Source organism: Cervus elaphus, chromosome 31 (genome assembly GCF_910594005.1).
Source record: "Cervus elaphus chromosome 31, mCerEla1.1, whole genome shotgun sequence".
Taxonomy (NCBI): Eukaryota; Metazoa; Chordata; class Mammalia; order Artiodactyla; family Cervidae; genus Cervus; species Cervus elaphus.
This window is the reverse complement of record NC_057845.1, coordinates 50,869,322-50,893,776: the sequence shown is the minus strand read 5'-3', so window position 1 is coordinate 50,893,776 and position 24,455 is coordinate 50,869,322. Positions and strand designations below refer to the sequence as shown.

Sequence of the window (24,455 nt, the reverse complement as noted above, 5' to 3'; positions counted from 1 at the left end):
GCACGGTTCTCTTTCTGTTCCTTTGTAAAATTCATCCTTCTGCCTGGTTTCTCATCCATAAACCTAGGATAACAGGAGTGCAATACTAACATTAGAGCTGATCATATTAAATGAGATAATCCAGCACCATACTTGCATAAACATTTTAAGTATTAATACAGTGTCTAACACCTGGTATTCCTTTGAATCACTCAGCTCAATAAGTACCTCGTAGATGTCCCTTGCATTGAATTGGATTGAATGCTGAGTCCCAGAAGCCTCCTTTCACTGTGTCCTCACAACTCTCTAATTTCATCCCCTCCCTTGCCAGAACTACCTGAAGTCAAGAAAAGAAGGAAAGGAATTATCCAACTTCTCCATTCTTAGATCCCATAAGATATTTTGAATTACAAACAGAAGCAGACTGTTGTCTGATGGAATAGTCTATTATATTATTCTGAAAGGTTCTGTAGCAGTAAAAAGGAAAAAAAAAAGGGCGGGGGGGAATGAGGGTTTTTTTTTTCTTTCCTTTTCCTGAAGACAAGGACGATAAAGAGAAGAGCGAACAGGCCTGATCATTCCCAGCGTTTTTACTTTCTTCCTGACTCTACAGGTCTGTAACGAAGTTTGCTTTTCTGCCCCCTTGCCTCTGCAGGAGCCGCACTTTGCCCCTGTTTCCCATTAAATAGGATGTTAAATATATCCTGTATCCGGTGTTTACCCTTACAAGACTCTTCCCCTTATGGTTCTTCTTTTTGCAAATCAAAAAGAAGGCCACAGAGCCACTGAACTGCCAGACTCAGTTACGGGGTTACCGATGCCAGCCTATGACTGTCTTTGAAACAAAGTTAGAGGAAGAAATCAAGATCCTAACACCTCTGTTCCTCATTAGTGACTCCTGACTGAGAGCCTTCATGGTATATAAGCCCCAAGACTCCTCATAAAGGGAGGGCGTGGAAAGGTATTCCCCTTTCTACCAGCTGACAATTAAGGCCACCTTTCTATTACCTCCAAACTCTGTCTCTGTACTTTTTATTTGGCTTCAGTGGGCAGAGAAAGCCAAGGTTTTGGCCAGCAACAGGTCTGAAAATATTCATCCACCACCATACTCAGTAAAAGAGGTCTAGGCGCGGGGGGGAGGGAGGGAGGGAGGGTGGCGCGGGAAAAAAAAAAAAAAAAAAGAGGTCCAGTTTGCAAAGCAGGTAAAAGATACTCTAAAGTTCTCTGTTAAGCAGAAGAGCGTCAGTTTGTGGGAATTTATCATGTGCAGTTCCCGAGGCCCCAGGGCCGTGATGTTGCCGTTTAAACGTCGGCAGGAATAGCACGGAGAGCAAAGTTGACATCTGTAAGAATGAGTGGGCCCCGGTGCTGCTTTTTTGTTTGCCTGGAAAGATCACAGCGTATTAATCAGAGCCTCTCCTAGTTCTTCCTCAGCGGCTGCCACAACCGTCTGAACACACCAGCCTTCCGTCCTCTGGATGGTTTATATGGTGATAATGGAGCGAATTTTAATAAGGTCCCTCTTTCCTTCCTGGGCTTCCCTGGTGGCTCAGCTGGTAAAGAATCCGCCTGCAATGTGGGAGACCTGAGTTCCATCCCTGGGTTTGGAAGATCCCCTGGAGAAGGAAATGGCTACCCACTCCAGTATTCTGGCCTGGAGAATTCCAGACTGTACAGTCCATGAGGTCGCAAAGAGTCTGACACGACTGAATGACTTTCACTTTCATTTTCCTTCCTTCCTTTCTCTCCTTCCTCCTCTCTTTCCCCCTCCCTTCCTTCCCCCTTTCCTTTATTAATTTACTCAAGAATATGCAAGCCCTTGCTTCCCTGTAGCTCAGTTGGTAAAGAATCCCCCTGCAATGCAGGAGACCCTGGTTCAATTCCCGGGTTGGGAAGATCCGCTGGAGAAGGGATAGGCTACCCACTCCAGTATTCTTGGACTTCCCTTGTGGCTCAGCTGGTAAAGAATCCGCCTGCAATGCGGGAGACCTGAGTTCGATCCCTGGGTTGGGAAGATCCCCCTGGAGAAGGGAAAGGCTACCCACTTCACTACTCTGGCCTGGAGAATTCCATGGACTGTATAGTCCATGAGGTCGCAAAGACTCAGACACAACTGAGCGACTTTCACTTTCATGCAAGCCCATCAATCAAGAACCAGGCAGTAAAACAAATGTATCTGATACTTACCCTCCTGGTGCTTACAGTCTAGCAAGGAATATAGGCATTGAGTGCTAGTGAACTAGAAATGGCCTTGACAGTGAGAAGATACTGGACCCAAGCTGGTGAAAGAAAGCCTCCTGGAAAAAATAATTTTCCTCTGAAAGTCGAAAGTTGACCAACCCAGAGAAACACCTGGGGAGGGTGGGGTGTGGGGGTCAGTAGGGCAGTGGGAGAGCTCCAGGGGCCCCCCTGAGCTAGAGGGCGTGAGCGCCCCCGCCTAAAACGCAGCTGCCCCGGGAAGCTCAGGGCCCCTCCCTCCTCTGCTGGGAACGACTGCTGTCGGGTGAGATCAGCCCTCCTGGCGTGATGCGAGGGGCCACGACACTCCTCCCCATCTCGGTGGGGATCGGTGACCACCTCCAGCCTGCCGGGCATCTCCAGGAAGCGGAGAAACCTGCTCCAGGCTCAGTGCTCCTGTCGCAACTACTGAAGCCCGCCGGCCGCAGAGCGTGGGCTCCGCGACGACAGAAACCACTGCAGTGAGAAGCCCTTGAACCGCATGGGAAACCCAGTGTGGCCAAAATAAATAATAAGTAAATAATTAAAAAGCAAAATCAGAAGCTGGAGTTCAAGCTCAGGACTGCGTGGTGTCTTTAAAATATGTGCCCAGAGGAAGGCTCAAGAGGGCGGGGTACATACATATATATATATAATTATGACTGATCCACATTGTTGTGTAGCAGAAACCAACAGATCGCCGTAAAGCAATTATCATCCGATTAAAAAATAAAATAAATAAAATATGTGCCCATTCCGCAGGAGTAAGACAACTCCCAGACGTTCCTGGGTCGGTCCCCACCACCCCCCAAAATAAATAGCATCTACACGCTAACCTCTGCAATTCCTCCGCCAGAAAGAAGTTAATACCTTAAAAACGAAAGACTGCTTCTTTCCTCCTGCCCCTCTTTTACAAACACTGAGCAAGCTCTGGAATGTTGACAAATGCTCATGACAAAGAAAAGGGGACCAGACACCTCTTAAAGTTTTGTCCTTACCACTTAAATCATGAAAACTTCCATATCTTGAGTTCTTTTATACCTTAAACAAATACATAATAAAAACTTTAAAATCCTCTGGGGCTTCCCTGCTGGTCCAGTGGCTAAGAGTCCGCACTCTCAATGCAGGTTAGACCTCCAGTCAGAGAACTAGATCCCAAGTGCTCCAACTCAGAGCTTGTAAGCTGCAACTAAAGATCCCGCGAGCTGCAGTGAAAATCGAAGATCCTGCATGCCGCAACTAAACCAAAAAATATTTAAAATTTTTTAAAAGGCAAATTACTCCTTGGGAGAAGTCACTTATGAAATCAGTAATACTTAGGAGTGTATATATTTATCAGGAAATTTTCACTCGAACAAGAGAAATGAGGGCAGCACATAAATTATGGGCTTCCACAAAAGTTTGAGATACAGAGGCAGAGCTTATAGTGCTAAATATAATTGTCATGGTCTTCAGGATTTCACGTTGTGCCAACTCTTCTAAGTTATTATAAACTACTCTTCTCTCCCCAAGCCTAGCTCACATTTCTGCTGGACATTAGCTCCAAGTCTTCTCTGTGGGTGGAATATTTTCTAACCCTTTGATATAGATTTTACCTCCCTGAGGGAAACTGCAGATCTCCTGAGTCAGAAATCACCTATGCCCTTTATTTTTCTCATACCATGTAGTGATGTCTCTACTATTAAGCCCTTATTGCATTAGTATTTGTCCTGAAGTTAACTAGGCATGCACCTGACTCCCCTTCTAAGTTGGGAATACTCAGGAATCACAGTGCGTTAATCTGTGCATTTCCCATAATGTCCTGCTTAATACTGTGTACATAGTAGGGACTTAATACATCTTTAAAGACTTGAAAGAAAAATATGTTCTTTCTGGCTAGAGTAAAACTTTAGTAGAAATTTCTCCATAAATATCCATAATGAAGAGTCTTTTAGCTTGAGACATTTGCCGGATTGCTTTGGCCTTGATGAATTTTCTTTGATAGAAAAAAAAAAAAGTAACCTGAATACTCTTTCCTGTGATAAGAGTCATAATTTCGAGAGACAGAGCTGTTCAGAGGCAAACATTTTGAATTCTGTACTATGTTCTGAGCCAATTAGAAGCAATTGGGTTTATGAATTTTTTATTTTCCTGATTGATTTTCTATTTAGTTTCTCCTGAATAAGTACTTAAAAATCTTTCCGTAACATTCACCCTTTTCGTTGATTTCTAGCCTTACAGAACTTACCTTTCAGCAATTATATAGGCCCTTCACACATTTTTTCTTTTTTGCATTCCACTTCTTTTAAAGTAGTTTATTGAAATCCTCTCCAGATAAAAACCTTGAAATCATTAAGCAGATCACTGTTGAGAACCACGTTAATTCTTCTAGTTTTCTCCTTAAAGGAGATGGCTGGTGGACGGCTCAGAATAGCAATGAGGAATGGTGTTTATCTATAACACCTCTTCCATGATGAATAACTAATTTATTCAAAATCCCATTACTCGGAACACTTCAAGCATGGTAGAATGAGGTCTCTGATTTGGGTTCTGGTGAGTTTAGAAATGGCGTCCTTCCCTGGGGACATTGAGAGATGCTAAGGCCAGCTGGTGATACAGACTGAATGTGAACACTGCAACGCTGGGAATTTGAGCAACAGCTCCCTAATTCCTGGCTCAGAATAGCCTTCGAGGTCTGGGGCCGTGCCCACCTCCGTCTCCTCCAGGAATTTCAGCCCTCCTTGCAAGGCTCCTCTCCCTGCCCTAAACCCTGCCGCGGCTGTCCTGATGGCCTTACTGTCTGCAGGGATTGGGCTTGGTCAGCACTCAGAACTACTCAAGTATGAAGCGCTCAGACTCCAGGTACCTCCTCCCAGACCACAACCTTGAAGCTCCAAGAAGCTGGGTTCTTAAACCTTATCACAGCATCCACCACTGCTTCCTAACTCACAGAGGAAGAGCCGTGGGTCCTAGCGGTGGCCATGGCCCTTGGGGAGCAGCCCGCTCAGGGATTTTAGCTCAGGACCCTTTCCCTCAAATGAAATCACATGTGGACACCCCGTAAGAAAGAAGAAACAGAGCTACTCAGGCTGAAACGGCAGTGTAGACCCCTATCACTCATTCTGTCTTGTGCTGTGGTTTTATTACAGAAGAAGTGAAGTGAAGTGAAGTTGCTCAGTCGTGTCCGACTCTTTGCAACCCCATGGACTGAAGCCCACCAGGCTCCTCCCTCCGTGGGATTCTCCAGGCAAGAGTACTGGAGTGGGTTGCCATTTCCTTCTCCAGGGGATCTTCCCAACTCAGGGATCGAACCCAGGTCTCCCGCATTCCAGGCAGACATTTTAACCTCTGAACCACCAGGGAAGCCTTTATTACAGAACGTATGTGTGAATACATGGCATTTTGATTAAATTATGCTTATAGCTTAGGCGTTAATTCTTATCTGTGACATGGAGCCTCAGCACCCAGTAAATCCCCCTCCACAGGCATCCCTTCCCCTAATACTCTTGGAAGGCTCCAGAGAGTTTCCCTGAGTAGCTCATGAATGAAATCGCTCAGTTCCCCACACGGGTCCTCTGTGCGGTCTCCGCTCGTTTCCCCTGTCCCTCTGCCCTTGCTGCCCTCCTGGCTCCTTGCAGGATGCTCCTAGATCCCACAGGCTGCGCTGCTGCCTTTGCCGGGCACGGCCGCCAGCCTCGGCAGGCACAGCTCAGCCGGTAAACACGGGGGGACCCTGCTGTTGACCAATCTCCTTCATGCATTCCTTCTGCTCAAAGGATACCAATGCAAGCTCTTTTCTGAGAGAATCATTCATGAAAATAGCCCTCTTATGTTTGTTTACAGACTTCTTTCTCCCAGGACCTGAAAACTGAGTCAATATAAGGTTGGGATAAAGACCCCTCTTTACTGAGAGCTAAAGCTTTAGACTTGGGTCTGCTGAGTCAGCCGTGCTACGCTCTCTGTGAGGAGTCCCATCTTCCGGCTCTTCAGTTTCTCAGACAAATTGTTTCTTCTGGCAGTCCGCTAGGTGATAGCCTCCAGCAGCGGTTCAGACATAAGCAGGGCCATCTCCTTGGCCCGATCCCGGACTCACCCAAAATCACTTCTGTCTTTAAACGCGCAGTAGAGAAAAAGGTTGTAAGTAACTCAATTTAAACTGATTGATTTTTACCAAAATGAGAAAGCAGGGTATTTTGAGAAAATACAAGCTTCGATTGGCAAAAATAATGAAAATTGTATTGATCATAACTGTGCATCAGTGAGAACTGATACTTGAGCAATTAATTTAAAATTTTGATAAAGTAAACCAATAATCAGGCAGGATCTGAAAAGAGCACAAGGATAAAGCTAGTCACTAAGAAATGTGGGAACCACATACACACACGCACACACACACACACTCGTGCACGGACACACATACTTCCCTAAACCAGAGGGAAAAGGAGGGATCTTTCCCATTCCCATTTTCTCCTTTTAGAATTGGCTTAAGGCTTTGCAACTTGTGAAATAGCAAGAAATTTATACATTGGTCTCTGCCCCACCCCCACCCTCTACGCTCCCAACTCCATCCCCATCGCAGTTCCTGACACGGAGCTCCTGAAACTCATAAATGCTTAAGTGATACAAGCATTAGGAGCATCTTTGTTCTAATGAGGAGACTGAGTGGGCTCCGCAAAGGACACTGGTCACCAGAAAGACCCAGTCATGACGAGAAGCTTGAAATCTTCAGCCCCACCTTCCCATCTCCAGAGAGGGGCAGTGGTTGGAAATGGAGTTAATAACTGATTATGCCAATGTGATAAAGTTTCCATAAGAAGCCCCAAAATATAGGATTCGGGGAGCTTCCAGGTTGGTGAACATATCCACATATGCAGGGAGTGGGTGGGCGATACACCTCAACTCCATGTGGATAAAAGTGCGTTTACTCAGGGCCCTCCTGCACAATCGCCCTGTCTCATCTGACTGTTCATCTGCATTCTTTATCATATCCTTTAATAAACTGGCAAACATAAGGAAAGGCTTCCCAGGTGGCACAGTGGTAAAGAATCCACCTGCCAATGCAGGAGACTCAGGTTCAAGCCCTGGGGAAGATCCTTGGAGAAGGAAATGGCAACCCAACTCTAATATTCTTACCTGGGAAATCTAATGGACAGAGGATCCCAGTGGGCTACGGTCTATGGGGTCGCAAAGAGTCAGACACGACTGAGTGACCGCACGCATACACACACACAAGCATAAGTGTTCCTCTCAGGTCTGCGAGCTATTTGCAAAATATTGAATCCAAACGGAAGGAGCTCATGGGAACCTTCAATCTGAAGACCAGTTGGACAGAAGTTGTGGGTAACCTGGAGACCTGCCACTTGTGATCCAGATCTAAAGTTGGCGCGGGAGGGCTGTCTCATGGAATTGGGCTCTTAACCTGGTGGGGGCCTGATGCTATGTCCAGACTGGTAGTGTCAGAATTCTGCTGAATCATAGGACACCTAGCCGGTGTCACAGAACTGCTTGGTGTGGGGTAAACCCACACATCTGATGTCGGAAATGTTTTGAGTGTACTAGGAGTGTAAGGGTAAAAGAGAAACATAGGAGGAGGACTGGAGGTTTTTTCAACGTACAGTTCAAAATTCCGTCCACACACCAGCCACACACCAGCAGGACCGGGGAGCGGATTAGAGATGTATGATCTTAGCTCCTCTCCAGGGCGGCTGATCCAGACTCTGCAGCTTGGCGCTGTGGGCGATGCGTACACACTTGGACTCCGTGAAGCATCCTTACGTGTGGTGCTGCGCTTCACTCTTTTCCCCCCGGGGGACTGTGGCCCACCAGACTCCTCTGTCCTTGGGGTTCTCCGGGCCAGAATACTGGAGTAGGTTGCCGTGCCCTTCTCCAAAGTGCTCTTTTACAAGTTATCAAGCGCTTACACGTACAGAATACGTGTCTCAGACCCTTGCAGTGCTCACATGTGGCTGCGATACAGGAGGAAAGAAGTGCCTGAGAACTCAGCGAGGACCAGAGACAAAAGCGCTTAAGAGGAACGCTGGAAACATCCTGGGGGGAGAAAAGCTTCGTACTTCTCTGCTTTGCCCAAGATTGGCTCCGGGCACCAGCCTTTATAGTCGAAGCCAAGAGAAACATCATCCAAGTGTAAAATTCGAATGGGAGCAGCAAGGCTTCCTCCAACTCCAGTGCTAGGCAGAGATCAGGAGCAGACCAGGACCCCAGCTTCCCTGTTCCTGACTGATTACAGTCCTAGAAGAATTGTTTAAGAAATGGATAACCAGCTTGGCAAAAATAAGACATATTCACTGTTGCATTCCCCTTGAATGGAGTCAGTGAATGCTCTGCCTCAAGATTAATTTCCAACCCCTAACAGCAATGTTCAAGACATGCAGATGGGGTGAGCAAATTCTAATTCTAAGTAGGGAACAGGGATACAGTGCAAGTTTCTTTCTGTTTAAAGCTCCTCATGCTGAGGTGGTTGGAGAGCTGCAGAATCGGAGGGAAGTGCATGGCTCCTAAAACAATGCTTTCTCATTTGCAGAAGACAGGTGAAGGTCAGCAGAACGTCTCCAAGTGACACGCATCCCTCTTCTGGGTGCTTCTAGGCATGCTGTCCTGATGATGGATTTCTCGCTGGGAAAGCACCAGACGTGGCATCTCAGGAAGTGGGGGTGGGGTGAGACCTGCACAGGTAGGCTTGTCTGCGCTCTCCCATGTCCCGTCAGAGAGAGGAGCCCAGCCACACCTCTCCCTGGGCTCACACCCTGTTCTGGGTATGTGCCATTGCCCTGGCTTTCTTTCCTTTTCCACTCAGAGCAGCGGGTTTGGTGACCCAGGAAAGCCAGGGCTTGCAGCCAGACTCTGCGCTGTGAACACGGTGCCTCTGCTTGGCCAAACAGCTGCCTGTAACAACACGGAATTCAAAGTGGAGCTGGGGCGATCCGTCACTCGCCACTCTCAGACAGGCTGCTATTAATCACGCCGGCCACATCCATCAGGCTCTTCTCATTTGGCCACGGCTCATAGTCACAGAAGCGCAGCCAGGGTCTCCTGATAAATCAAACCCAACAGTTCTATGATAAGGATGACACAGGTGAGTGGGGGACAAAAGTGTACAGTCTTAGCCATGTATCCACAAAATTCAAAAAGTGCAGGAAGGAAATGACTGCTGACTGCCAAGAGCCAGAGGCTGACTTTCTTCTTTCTTTCCTTCTTCCTTCCTTCCTTCCTCTCTCACTGTCTACTTATAACCTCCCTAAACCTCCACCATGTGTGGGAGTTAGTATTACCACTGTGCGCAGATGAAGAAACCAAAGCTCAGAGGGGTTGAGAAATGTGCACAAGATCACAGATCTTGTGGTAGCAAAGCTAGAAATTCAGGTCTAGGCGAGTGGCAGAAATAATTAGAATAGAGGAAGATAAATAGTAAGGAGCTGAGTCAGGGGCATAGAGAAGATGAAAAGAGAAAGAAGAAGAAAGAGAAAAAAGAATAGGAAAAGTGCAGGGGCAGAAAGCAAACTGCCTTCACAGCCAAGTTCCTCTGCTGGACCCTCAGCTTGGCCACATGCAGCCTGGTGACCCAGGACAAATCCTGTCACTGCAGCCTCTTCGTCTGTGCAACGCGGTCAGGGTCAGCCAGCCAGCTGTGACACTGGTTTGTTTTCAGGATCAAAAGACTCTGTGTGGGAAGTTCTACATCACTGGGCATGCTGGCCACATGGAGGCTCTGCAGACGGTGTTTAGAGGATGGATGAGCCTCGGAAGGCCAGGCCCCCAGGATGTAGGGAATGAGAACGTCCCCCAAATGGTGAACAGAGCTGTGAGCAGCCCCTGCCCAGGATGTGGAGCCAGCTGGGATAACCATCTGCGGGTCTGCTTCACCCAGAATCGATCCCAACGGTGGAGGTGAGTCTATTGACCCAGGCACTTACTCCAGGTAGAGACAGCAGCTCACTGAGGTTTCAGGAAAAAGGAAACCCCTTCTCCCAAACCTGTATGGGAATCAAGAGGGATCGCTCCCTTTCTTTCTGGACCAGGAGCATGTCGTTGAGATGGCATCACTAATAACGGCTGGGAAGACAGTCATAAGTGAAAATGCGGTGAATATTGGGTGGAGAGGGGATGGGTGAAGATGTGTGAGGAAGGAAGCTGGGAGTTTGGCCAATCCCACATGGAGGGTTCATGTGACTCGGTTCAGAAATCAAGGAAGGGGTAACTGAAGAGGCTTTTTAGTGAAATAAATCGAGGAAGAAGAAACCAGAGGGCAGGAAGTTAGTTGGAGAACCTTCTCTTCCTTTTCTGTGCAGAGCAGAAGGCCAGAAAGGAGAAAGGCTCCTGTGAGCAGTTTCTTTGAGGTGAGAACCATGAAGGAATTTTGGGCTCCCGAGGCTGGGGGGCTCCAGAGAGCGCTACCTGGCCTGAGACGGAAATACGGAGGCCTGGCTGAGTCTGTTCATGGTGCTCAACCAACAGGGCCGCAAGGCTGTGTCTGTGATACCCTCCTGTTTGGCATGTGCCTCCAGGCTTCTGATTCTTCTGTAGCTGGGCCCAGAAGGTGGAGGAAGATGCTGTAGAATGAGGGAGCAAGGCCCAGATCCCAGGATGTGCTCCCAAGAGGAGGAGTCAGAAAGCTCCTCTGTGCTTCATCCTGCCTCCCCTGGGAGGGAGATGAGGTGGGCTGAATGGTGACCCCAAAGATATGACCACGTCCTAATCCATGGGACCTGTGACTTAGTACCTGATGCAGGAAATGGGTCCTTGTGAAGAGGGTTAATTGAAGGGCCTTGAGATGAGGGGATCATCCTGGATCATCCGAGTGGGACCTAAATGCCATCACAGGTCACCTGGAAAGAGTGAGACGGAGGGAGAGTGAAAGGGCACTCAGAAGAGCAGTCAGTGTGAAGTCAGAGGCAGAGCTTAGACTCACGTGGCCTTAGGAGAAAGAAGGTCTGGAGCTGCCAGAACCTGTAAGAGGTGAGGATGGATTCACCCCAGAGCCTCCGTGGGGAGCTCGGCCCTCCCAGCACCTCGATCTCAGAGTTCTGCCCTCCCAACCTGTGGGAGAATGCATTTCCATTGATCTCCTTTGTTTTTTTTTGGTGCGCCACACAGGATCTTAGTTCCCAGATTAATAGACCCAGCCAGGCCCGTGGCAGTCAAAGCGCAGAGTCCTAACTATGGGACCGCCAGGGAATTCCCATACACTTCCGCTGTTTTCGGCCATCATTGGAAACTAACACAGGCTGCAATGGGAAAGTTACCTAGAGGCAGAAACACCTCCTAGTCTTCTGACTTCCCTCTTTGGGGAAGGTTCGGGACAGGGTTCATTTGCCAGAACAGGACAGAGGTGGAATTGGACCAGCACCCACCCTGTGAGCACCCATCGTGCAGAGTTTCAAAGGGAGGCCGACCACACAGGTGTGCTTGCTGCAGGGGATGAGGGCTGAAGCAGAGGACCAGAGGTGTACGTCCAGGGTCTCATCAAATCTCCAGAGGTCCCGTGAGCTGGAAGTGGAAGCTCAGCGTTCAGCGCAAGAGAAAAGTCGCTCAGATTTGGGGTTGAATTCCAGCTCCCCCATTCAATGACCATGCGACCTGACACCCACCCCCCCAACCCACCCCCAACTCTCGCCTTTTATCTGTGAAACTGAAATTATGACACCTACCTACAGGCTTGTTGCTCTGAGGTTTAAAGCCCTTCACAGAGCTCTCCGCTTCCTGAACGACCTGGTGAATAGTTCTTGCTGTTACGGCCCAGGATCCCAGAGCAGCCAGACAGGCCTGAGTGATGTGGGAGCCTGGGGCGGACGCCCCCTGCAGGGATCAGCCTGTCGACGTGGAGGTGCTCATTTCAGCCCACCACAACACTGCTCTGCGTGGGCTGTTGCCTGCTGTGTTCAGCGCCAACCTCTCAGCGCTCCCCAAACCACAAGGGCTAGAAGCCTGAAAACTGTGTCTCTCAGACTCCCCCCTGCCAGCAGGGTTCCAGTTTAGATCCTGCCTTTGGAAGGCTTTTGCCTGAGAGCAGGAGGCAGAGAGGGAAACTGTTTCTCTGGCTCCAGACTGGGAGGCAGCCGTGGGTCTGACCCTCCTGCGGAGGCAGAGCTAGCAGCAGCGGAAGCCTGCAGGGCGGCGGCTGGCTCCTGCCAGCCTGAGAAGGGCAGCGGGGCTGTTGGAGTCCTGCGTGCTCAGAGACAAGTAGGTTCCTACCGGGTTACGGTGGCTGACTGCAGAGCGGGATCTCTGGGTAGCAGCACCGTTCCCATCCATAGTTTTGCTCCTTCCCTTCCAACAACTAGGAAACTTCACTCCCTATATTAAATTTCACTGTGTTTGAAATACCTATAGTGACTTTCATTTTCCCAACTGAATCCCTGACCAGTCCATCAGTCCTCTGAGGTGCAGGGGCCGAGGGGTACAGAGCATTAGGGGGCTCAGAGGGCCATCTTTACCAGGAAATATGACCTTATATTTCCCATTAGAGATAACCCTTATAATGAAAATACACCATGTCTGCTAAGTCACTTTAGTTGTGTCTGACTCTTTGTGACCTCCTGAACTATAGTCCACCAAGCCTCTCTGTCCATGGGATTCTCCAGGCAAGAACACAGGAGTGGGTCACCATGCCCTCCTCCAGGGGATCTTCCTGACCCAGGGACCAAACCCACATCTCTTAAGTCTCCTGCATTTTCGTGCAGGTTCTTTACTGCTGAGTCACCAGGCCAGGGAAAGCTATAATACTGGCTCAAATGCTGCCTATAGGGAGTCGTTGGCCATATCATAGCCTGTCTTTAGTGAAAGTTTTGTAAATGGGGAAGAGTGTTAAATACAGTAGGGCAGAAAGCTGGGATGAAAGAAGGGGACAAGAAAATCCCTCAAAGGGAGGAAAAATATCAGAGAGATATTACAGAGAGAAATACAGGTTTGCCCAGGCAGCGGCATATTGCTTGACTTCTTTATTTTTAATATTGTGGTAAAATATACCCAGCAAAGAACTTACCATTTTAATTGTTTTTAAATGTACAGTTCAGTGGCATGAAGTACATTCACGTGGTTATACAACCATCACCACCATCCATCTCCAGAACTTCTACATCTTTCCAAACTGAAACTCCATTTCATTGTACAATAACTCTCCCCTTCCCCCTCCCCCAGGCTGTAGGTATCACCTTTTCACTTTGTGTCTGTGAATTTGGCTCCTCTAGTACCTTAGGTAAGAATCACACAGTATTTGTTCTTCTGTGTCTGGCTTACGCCCCTCAGCCTAATGTCTTCAAGGCTCATCCACATTGTAGCATGTGTATAGAATACTGTTCTTTTTTAAGGCTGACTAATATTCCATTGAATATACACACATACCACTTTTTAAAAAATTCATCTGTGTTGAATTTAAAAATTCAACTTGTGTTGCTCATACATTCTGGCTATGGCAAATAATGCTACTATGAATATTAGTGTACAAATGTTTGTTCAATCCCTACTTTCAGTTCTTTGGGGTAGAAAAATTCTACCTAGAAGTAGAATCGTTGAATGACATAGTGATTTTAGGTTTAATTTTTTGAAGAAGCTCCATATTGTTTTTCACACTGCCTGTATCATTTTGCATTCCCACCAACAGTGCACAAAGGTCCCAATTACTCTACATCCTCTCTAATACCTGTTATTTTCCTTTTTTCGGTAATAGCCATCCTATTGGGTATGAGGTGGCATCTCATTCTGATTTGTGTTTCCCTCATGATTAGTGACGAACATCTGTTCATGTGCTTATTAACCACTTGTGTGTCTTCTTTGGGGAATGTAACGACTTTTTACAGGAATTTTTAAAACAAAGAGACTTAAGTCGGTAGGAAGAAAAAAATATGACTCTCTATCCCTCCTCATACAAGCTTCAGAGAGTATGGAAAAAAATTTTTTGAATGTATTGGGTCACGTTTTCTGTGTATATTGGGTTCAAATGGATGCAGAATGCTATTTTTCTGCCTAGTCAAATAAATTTATTCAGAAGGCAGATTCAATATAATTCAAAAAAGTTATGAAATAAAATGTATTAAAACACATCAATTTCTACTGAAGGATGCATTAAAAAAAGTAAAACTCCCCTTGTCATTCAAATTATAATTGATATGTATCTGGGCTCAGGAGGTGGGAAGCTGCACTTTAGGGTCATGGAGTGAGGAGGGAGGGGAGGAGGGAGGGCAAATTTAGAATAGCAATTCAGTGAGAAGAATAAAAAGAACTGCTTCCTGGCTTCTCTCTTTCACACCTGACTTGAGGCCCACACAAGTGATACTCAAAACTGTAGAGGGGGGATGTTTCTCTGCAGGCGGGGGGAGGAGGATTTCCTGCTCACGTTTGTTAAGGGTGTTTGTCTAAAATGAGTGTGTGGGAGAGGGTCTGCCTTCAAACCTAGACACAAAAGAGATCTTATTTGCTTTCGCGATTCTTTTTCCCCTCCCTCCTCAGATTTTTACTCAAAAGTGTGTGCACATGTTTTCAAACATCTGGGACCTGATTCACCATCATCTCTCTATAGCTTTTTTTTTTTTTAAGTTTTGTACCATTTACAAAAGAATAGCAATGATGTTAGTTAATGGCCAAATTAGTTGAAATCTTTATTTCATAAGATTTCTCTCTCAATGTTTTTAGCAAAAAAAAAACAAAACAATTGCACCAACACTAACAGTGAATGGAGTGGCTGATACATAGCAAGATGCTCAATATATGTGAAGGAATGAACACTTGGAAACCTGAGTCCCCATCATTTCTTCCGTGAACTGTTATCACTGCTTTCTAACTGCACTCTCTTCTTGCATCCCATATTGTTGCCGTCCACCAGATCATGTAACTGGGAGTCACCCTGGACCCCCCCTTTCTCCCTCTCCACCAGTCATCCACAGCCAGAGACTGTTGTATTGTACAGAAAACTGAATCTGCACCATTTCTGCTCCTTTCCAAGCTCCCTGACACAGGTTAGTTGGGCCCCTGACCAGTTACCACCTGGATATTTTAATAGTCTTCTAACTGTTCTCTTTTCCAATAAACCCTCTACGTTCTAATACTTCCAGTAGAATTCCAACACAACGATCTTCCTTTCCAAACTGAATGACACCAGGAGTACTGTTTCTAGATGCTTACACAGCAGAAACTGGAAGCCTATGTCACAAACAATAGGCGTGAATACATGGAGAATACATGTATAATGATATTCTTTGCATCATAATTTGTAATACCAAAAAATTGCAAACAAACCAAATATCACTTTGTACAGGAATGATTAAAGAAATTGTTTGTCTACAAATGGAAGACCATGTAACTATGATAAAGAAGTAAACCTACATGAACTGGCATGGGAAGATATCCATGATAGTGTCATCTTCAAAAACTGCATACATACTGCTGCTGTCTAAAAGCAGAATATATATAAACAGAGCATGTTGTAGAAAATGCATACATCACGTGAACTGCGTAGGAAAGCTAATTTAGCAGGCCCAACTGTAATCCTTTGAAAATCCTACTTACAAGGTTGGCTCTTGGTGGGTATCTAGGAACTTGGACTTCAGGAGAGTTCACACCATTCCCAGTACATAAGACGCGTCACCATGCCTACACTCTTTGTTAAAACAAAATGGCTTGTGCTAAGCACTTGTTTTCCTTCTGAGAGTCTGAAATTTTAGGATATACCTTCTAGAGGCTGCCTATGTAACCAGCCCCCAGTAAAAACCCTGGATGATGAATGTCTGGAGAGCTCCACTAGTGGACAACATTTCACAACTCCTTGAGGGGGAATTAGGCAGGGCCTGTGTGATTGCACCAGGAGAGGACCCTAGAAGTGCCTGGTTGCTCCCAGACTTTGTACCATGAACCGTCTCCCTTTGTTGATCTTGTTCTATACCTTTACACTATACTAAATATTAGCCATGAGTACAATGATCTGCTGAGTCCTGGGAGTTCTCCTAGCAAACTGTAGAAATTGGGGATGGTCTTGGGGTCCTGTGAATACATAGCTTTACTTATATTGTTGTTGATTAGTCACTAAGTTATGTGTCACTCTTTTGTGACCCCATGGACTATATATAGCCCACCAGGCTTCTCTGTCCATGGGATTTCTCAGGCAACTACACTGGAGTGGGTTTCCATTCCCTTCTCCAGGGGATCTTCCCAGCCCAGGGATGGAACAGGTGAAAAGTGCAGAATAACTGAGAATTTTTAATTCTTAGTAGTGTGCTGAAATTGTCATTTTACCTCTCACTATAGAATATTTTTAAACTCTGGGAATAAAATAAAATTGTAATTTCATGAGTCTTCAGTGATGTACTATGTTGCAATGATTGCTTACCTGTATGCCCCCACATTATGATGAGTCCCCATGGCGGCGGGGGAGGGGGGGGAGTCCTGTCTTATTTTTCAACGTCTACAGTGATTAACATAGTCCTGGGACATACTGGGTGACAGAAATGATGATGCTAACTGAATTTGAAAGGAAACTAAGCAAAGGGGCATAGAGATGATTTCAAAATAAACTGAAAGGTAATATTTACATGCCAGATCTCCTTTTCTTTCAAGCATCAGATTTTCAGTACCTTTGACTTCCCAGTTACTTCAAGCCTCTCCCATGTTCATCCCTCTTTAGAAGAAGATAGGGAAAAGCCAAAAATGTAGAACAACAACAAAAAAGAGGTGAGATAGAATTAGATGAGGTTAGAAAAATAACTACAGTTTAAACTTCCTCTCTTCTCAGCTTAGCCAGAGGCAAGCAGTTGGCCCTTTCATTTAACATAGTTTATCCTAAAGAGGACGGTATGTGTTCTCTCAAAGAAATCTCTGTTGGCAGCATGGCTGCTATATCAAAGGACGTCAGATGTATAGTAGGAAGGGTATAAAACAAATGCAAAAAGCCTTAAAATTTTCTCCCTTTTTAAGGCACGGCTTTGTAAGACGGACTAAATACCTGAGTAACTACAGGGCGGCACTGTGAACATAAGCTAAATCAAGTGTTTGCTCACTGCTGGACAAACACAGAACAGTTGGGTGCTTTTTTTTTTTTTTCATTTTACCTGGTACATAAAAACAAGCCATCATAAAGTCAAATTCTGGCACCAAATTCTGAAGACCTGTCAGAACACAGATTTTGAGGCAATGTAAGTAATTGAAGAAACATATACAAACCCCCAACTACTAGGTAAAAAAATAGGTTTGCTCCGAAACAGTATGAGTTTTAAACTCTGCCTTAGCTTAGCGTCTGTAATTCAAGCTGGCACCGAGTCAGTGTTTTCTAAATGTCTTCTTGCTTAATCATAGATGGATCATGTATGATATAGACAGTCACATGTTGAGATGGTGCAGAAATACATACCTGACAAATGTGTATGAATTTTTTTAATTTCCACATTGCAGCCAACTGGCAAAAATATTCTTACTTGAAAATTAGCATATTCAAATAGTTAGGCTAGCCCTACCCAGGTTCAGAGAATAATTTAGAGGCATCCAAACCATTCTTTAATATCCATTAAATTCTTCTCTGAGCTACTGCTACCAAGGGCTTCCAGCCAGAGAGACTTGAATAGGTTTTTATCCTAGTGAAAGATCAGAACCTGTTTTACATGCTGAAGCTTTGTGAAAAGGTGAATCCATCTACTCTGGTTATAGAAAGTCAGAGTTTGCTTGACATTTTCATTACTAACGGCTATTTTTCAAAGTAAATTCACACTTCAGTTGGTTCTCAGTAGTCATAAATGGTTGTCAGAACTTGCCCTGGGTTCATCTAGATATTCCTTTGAGATAGACTTATTAGTGAGTGGATAGATTTCTTCCACATGCCATAAGATATAGCCCACATGTAGCCAAATACAAAATATCATCTGTGTGTGTGTGTGTATTATTGTGTCATATCTTAATGAAAAATTCTCCAAAGAAGACATACAGATGGCTAACAAACAATGAAAAGATGCTCAACATCACTCATTATCATAGAAATGCAAATAAAAACCACAATGAGCTTCTCGGCCTTTTGGCTAAGATCAAGTGTAGTAAAAACCACAATGAGGTACCTTGTCATGCCAGTCAAAATGGCTGCTATCAAAAAGTCTACAAACAATAAATAAATGCTGGAGAGGGTGTGGAAAAAGGGAACCCTCTTACACTGTTGGTGGGATGCAAACTAGTACAGCCACTATGGAAAACAGTGTGGAGATTCCTTAAAAAACTGGAAATAGAACTGCCATATGACCCAGCAACCCCACTACTGGGCATACACACTGAGGAAACCAGATCTGAAAGAGACACATGCACCCCAATGTTCATCGCAGCACTGTTTATAATAGCCAGGACATGGAAGCAACCTAGATGCCCATCAGCAGAGTAATGGATAAGGAAGCTGTGGTACATATACACAACGGAATACTACTCACCTATTTAAAATAATGCATTTGAATCAGTTCTAATGAGGTCGATGAAATGGGAGCCTATTATACAGAGTGAAGTAAGTCAGAAAGAAAAACACCAATACAGTACATTAATGCATATATATGGAATTTAGAAAGATGGTAACAATGACCCTATATGAGAGACAGCAAAAGAGATACAGATGTAAAGAACAGACTTTTGGACTCTGTGGGAGAAGGCGAGGGTAGGATAATTTGAGAGAATAGCACTGAAACATGTACATTACCACACGTGAAACAGATCACCAGTCCAAGTTCGATGCATGAGACAGGACACTCAAAGCACCTGGGATGACCCTGATTGATGGGATGGGGAGGGAGGTGGGTGGGAGGGTCAGGATGGGGGACACATGTACACCCACGGCTGACTTATGTCAATGTATGGCAAAAAACACTACAATATTGTAAAGTAATTAGCCTCCAATTAAAATAAATAAATTATATGAATATTAAAAAAAGTGAGGGGAACTGTCTGTGTGGATTTGGGCCAATTTCCCCCTTTTACATATAGGTTTAACTCATGAATGAGAAACAGAGTTTTAAAGTCAAATACCTGGATTTAGAATTCAATGCCATGCACAGCTACTGAGCAATTCACTGTCTGAGCAAAGCCCAAAGGCTGTGAGCTCTGAGTGTATTTGGGAGGAGAGAGTTCCAGGCAAAGGAAGGAACAAGCAAAAGGCCCTGTGGCTGGAGTGGAATGGGTCCCAGGAAAGGCGCAGACAGTCGTTCAGAGAAATCCCAGGTCACCTGTCTCACAGGGCCTTGCAGCCATGTACAGACTGATTTTACTCTCAGCAGAGGTGCATAACCACAGTGCCCGCATGCTAAACTGCTTCAGTCATGTCCGACTCTTTGCAGCCCTATGGACTGTAGCCCGCAGGCCCCTTTGTCCTTGGGATTCTCCAGGCAAGAATACTGGAGCGGGCTGCCATTGCCTCCTCCAGGGGATCTTCTTGCCCCAGCGATCAAACAGAGTCTCTTCCCTCTCCTGCATTGTCAGGCGGGTCCTTTACCACCAGCGCCACCTGGGAAGCCAACCAGACCCAAACTGGCCTTATCCGGTTTCTAACAAGACAGTGAGCTTCTTTTCAGAGACAAGTGATCAAAAGCACAAGTCATGCAGGTGAGGCATGCACAGAGGAGACAATATTCATCTCCACAGCCGGAACCAAAGTTTCTTCCCCTCCACAGACCTGGAACCTGAACATGGGAACCCTTTCAGAAGCGAAGGGTCTGTTGTCCAGGAAGACCCCTTTACCGTCCTCACTGTGAATGGCCAGGTTCCAAAAGCCTCCTGCCACACCTGCTCCGCCAGTGCTTCTGCACCGCAGTCCTCGCCCCCTAGCTCAGAGCTGTGAGCGAACCCCAGGTCAGGGAGGCCGGTTTGAGTCCTGCGTCCTGTCTCCTAGCTCATTGACTTTGCAATAAAGCATTCTCTTTTCTCAAAAGCCGGCGCCATAGCTTTGGCTTCTATGCACATCACTTGGGGGCAGGGAGCCCCTGGCTTGGTAACAGTGGGAAGCCATTGGAGGGAAAGTTCTAAGCGGAGGAATCGCCCATCTGATCTGACTTTGGCAGCCTCCCTTTGCCACACACACTAGACCACAGAGCCGCAAAGGTGGAGGAAGGGAGCTTCGAAAGAGACAGTGGTGTTGGAGTAGAGTAGAAGCAGGAAAGGTGGCCAGAAATGGTCAGACTCTGCCTCTGTTTTATTTTATTCTATTTTTAATTATTTATTTATTTATTTTTTATTAATGAGATATTTTAATAAACATTTATCAGACACCTAAGATGCTCCAGTCAACTCTTGTACATGGAGATACATAACTGAACGTAAAATCGTCCTTCACCTCATGAAGTACACAGCAACGGGCATATAAGTAGTGATAAAGACAAAAGCAGCGATAGATCCCATGGGTCCCGCGGGAGCCTGAGGGGGAATGCCTAACTCAGAGGGGATGGGAAGCAAGTGGATAGTGAGTGCAAGTTTCCTTGACAAACCAAGGATGGGGAGGCACAGCCTAAAAGAGAAAGAGAAAAACAGAATGAAAACAGAGAAGTCAGAAAAGCTGCTCAGTATTTCTGAAGCCCAGAGTTTATGCTGTGTGCGATGATGGTAGTTTAGTCACTAAGTCATATCTAACTCTTGTGATCCCATGGACTCTAGTCCAGCAGGCTCCTCCATCCATGGGATTTCCCAGGCAGGAATACTGGAGTGAGTTCCCATTTCCTTCTCCAGAGGATCTTCCTTACTCAGGGATTGAACCTGGGTCTCCTGCACTGCAGGCAGAGTCTTTACCGACTGAGCTGTTCTTTACCTTTCAGGTAAAATTGGTACACCAGGGCAGACCATGTGCCATGTGGGGAAGGTAGAAGTCAAAGCACGATCACCTTGTTTCCTAGGTTATGGAGTTTGTCTAGAAGGTAATGGAGATCCTCTAATCAATGTCTGCCTGTGTTTTAAAGGTAGAACCCTCAGGATTTTGCAGGCTGGTAGACTAAGGGATGGGAGAGGAGGCAGAGACAATGCCAGAGCTTCAGTCAGAGCAGTTGGAAGAACGAAGCTGGCGTTGCTAAGTCTTCTCCATCTAATTTCATCCTTCAGTAAACTTTTCAGCGCTCTCTTTTGCTGGAGTGATGAAGACACAGCCTCAGTGAGCAGATGGGCTGACAGCCCTTCTCAGACACAGGCAATTCCAGGGGTGCGTCTGGGGACCCGGCTGGGCACACCCAAGCTGCAGCCAGGCCAAGCCCAGGCTTGTGCTGCCCGGAGGCAGCCTGGAGGGGGCCAGGCCAGGAGTCTGTTTATCTGAGGAAGAGAGGCATTTCCCAGAAGAGAGCTCTCCCCAGGAAAGAGAAAGTGAGAGTCCTCAGACCAGTGACAAACAGGTGGAGTAGAATTTCAGAAGTGGAGTAGAAAACAGAAGCAACAGCGTGGAGGGGAATTCCCAGAATCTTTGTGTACTGCTGATGCCAGGTTCTGCCCCAGCCCAGGCCTCCACTGACTTCCGTCTGGATCCCAGAGAGAGTGAGAGCAAGAACGAGGGCAAGAGAGAAAAAAAGAGAGATGAGAATAATGCCTGAAAGACAGCAGCTCTCACTGAAGTCTCTGAAGGACCCCTGGGCTGAGCCGTCCCCACTTGGGAGCCTGGAGCAGAGGGCCTCCTCTTCCTCACCAACCCCAGGGGTGGCCTGTAGTCACCCAGAAGAAGAAAAATAAATCAGCAGGGGATCAGTGTAAGTGAATGCAGGGCTCTCCTGGGCACGCTCAGGGTGGGAACCAGTGGAGCCAAAGTGACTCATTTGGGCTTAAGGATTATACCAGTGAAGCTCAGACTGTGCGAGTCTTCAATGAAATGGTGATTTCGAAGGCGACAAAAGGCCCACATGCCACACAAAGTTTGCTGGAGAGCCTGCCCTCCCACCCAGACCTTGGCAGGGGCTTGGCAGCCCACCTTCAGCTGGGATAGCCCCGGGGGAGAAATGTTAGGACCACGGGGAGCGTGGACATGCACACCAAAGATGTGTGTATGTGTGTCTGTGTGCCCACTCGTGTCTGACTATTTGTGACCCGTGGACTGTAGCCCTTCAGGCTCCTCTGTCCATCGGATTTCCCAGGCAAGGATACTGGAGTGGGTTGCCTTTTCCTTCTCCAGGGGATCTCCCCAACCCAGGGACTGAACCCACATCTGCTGCATTGGCAGGCAGATTCTTTAACACTAGCGCCAAAGACAGGAGCCTTCAAAGCACTAAAACACAGAGATCAAAGGGTTTCTACCTTTTTTATGAAATTGAAATGAAAGATTTTTTTACCTCTTTAGTGAGGATTAAGTAGCAAGGTGATAGCAGCTAGGATGTGGAATGGAGATGAGCGGATCACAGCTCAGGAGCAACATTGCCATGGGCTTGGGGCACACTTAGTCTCTGCTCTGGTCCAGCTGCCAGGACACCAGCCCTTGGGATCTGTGACCTTGGCCTTCTGCACAAACGCAGGCAGGAGAGTTAGGCAGGGCTCCCACTCCCTCTAACCCTCAAAATGCTTCTACCTGTCTCCAGGGTCCTAAAATGCTTCTTGTATGCTGATTGTCCTTTTACAAATAAGTAAAAGGAAGCTTCCATTGCTCCCAGGACTCATTATCTGGAGGGGTTATGATGGAATGGCTCCAACTGGGTGCTGGAATGATCAGAGAATTGTCAGCCAAAGGAGGAGGTATAACACTTAGGAGTAAATTGGGGTCAACTCTTTCAAATCCCAACCTCACTCCTCAACTTCTGTGGATCTTAGTCAAAATATTCCATCCAGTGCCATGGATCTCAACTTTGACTACAATAAATTCACCTGGCGAAACTTTTAAAAATCTCAGTGCCCCTGGATACAAGGGTTTTGGGAGAAAGAAGGAAGGGCTGACTAGGCAAAGCACAGCGGATTTTGAGGGCACTGTTCTATGTGGGAACTATGCTATGTGACACTGTAATGGTGGATTCTTAACCTTATGCATTCAGCAAAACCATGGACCCACACATGAAGCTCAGTTCAGTTCAGTCACTCAGTAGTGTCCGACTCTTTGCGACCCCATGAATTGCAGCACGCCAGGCCTCCATGTCCATCACCAACTCCTGGAGTTTACTCAAACTCATGTCCATTGAGTCGGTGATGCCATCCAACCATCTCATCCTCTGTCAGCCCCTTCTCCTCCCACCTTCAATCTTGCCCAGCTTCAGGGTCTTTTCAAATGAATCAGCTCTTCGCATCAGGTGGCCAAAGTATTGGAATTTCAGCTTCAACATCAGTCCTGCCAATGAACACCCAGGACTGATTTCCTTTAGGATGGACTGGTTGGATCTCCTTGCAGTCCAAGGGACTCTCAAGAGTCTTCTCCAACACCATAGTTCAAAAGCATAAATTCTTCGGCACTCAGCTTTCTTTATAGTCCAACTCTCACATCCATACATGACTACTGGAAAAACCATAGCCTTGACTAGACAGACCTCTGTTGACAAAGTAATGTCTCTGCTTTTAAATATGCTATCCAGGTTGATCATAACTTTCCTTCCAAGGAGTAAGCGTCTTTTAATTTCATGGCTGCAGTCACCATCTGCAATGATTTTGGAGCCCCCCAAAATAAAGTCAGCCACTGTTTCCACTGTTTCCCCCTCTATTTCCCATGAAGTGATGGGACCAGATGCCATGAGCTTAGTTTTCTGAATGTTGAGCTTTAAGCCAACTTTTTCACTCTCCTCTTTCACTTTTATCAAGAGGCTTTTTAGTTCCGCTTCACTTTCTGCCATAAAGGTGATGTCATCTGCATATCTGAGGTTATTGATATTTCTCCTGAGAATACACTGATCCTAGCAAACACTCTTTTCTAACAACACAAGAGAAGACTATATATGGACATCACCAGATGATCAACACCGAAATCAGATTGATTATACTCTTTGCAGCCAAAGATGGAGAAGCTCTATACAGTCAGCAAAAACAAGACTGGGAGCTGACTGTGGCTCAGACCATGACCTCCTTATAGCCAAATTCAGACTTAAATTGAAGAAATCAGGGAAAACCACTAGACCATTCAGGTATGACCTAAATCAAATCCCTTACGATTATATGGTGAAAGTGGGAAATAGATTTAATCTTTCTAGATCTGATAGAGTGCCTGATGAACTATGGATGGAGATTCGTGACACTGTACAGGAGACAGGGATCAAGACCATCCCCATGGAAAAGAAATGCAAAAAGGCAAAATGGTTTTCTCAGGAGGCCTATTAAATAGCTGAGAAAAGAAGAGAAGCGAAAAGCAAAGGAGAAAAAGAAAGGTATACCCATTTGAATGCAGT

General features: G+C 46.1%; 1 protein-coding gene across 2 annotated transcripts; it reads left to right on the top strand.

Moving 5' to 3' along the window:
- The first annotated feature begins 9,665 nt into the window (after positions 1-9,665).
- LOC122687602 lies at positions 9,666-12,753 on the top strand. Of its 2 annotated transcripts, none has more exons than XM_043893199.1 (2): positions 9,666-10,080; positions 11,847-12,753. In XM_043893199.1, the coding sequence occupies exons 1-2, from the start codon at positions 9,740-9,742 to the stop codon at positions 12,166-12,168; spliced, it is 663 nt and encodes a 220-aa protein (XP_043749134.1). In that variant the 5' UTR covers positions 9,666-9,739; the 3' UTR covers positions 12,169-12,753. The 2 variants fall into 2 exon arrangements, with proteins under 2 accessions (XP_043749134.1, XP_043749135.1); XM_043893200.1 differs by having other exon boundaries at positions 11,287-11,847.
- The last annotated feature ends 11,702 nt before the right edge of the window (positions 12,754-24,455 follow it).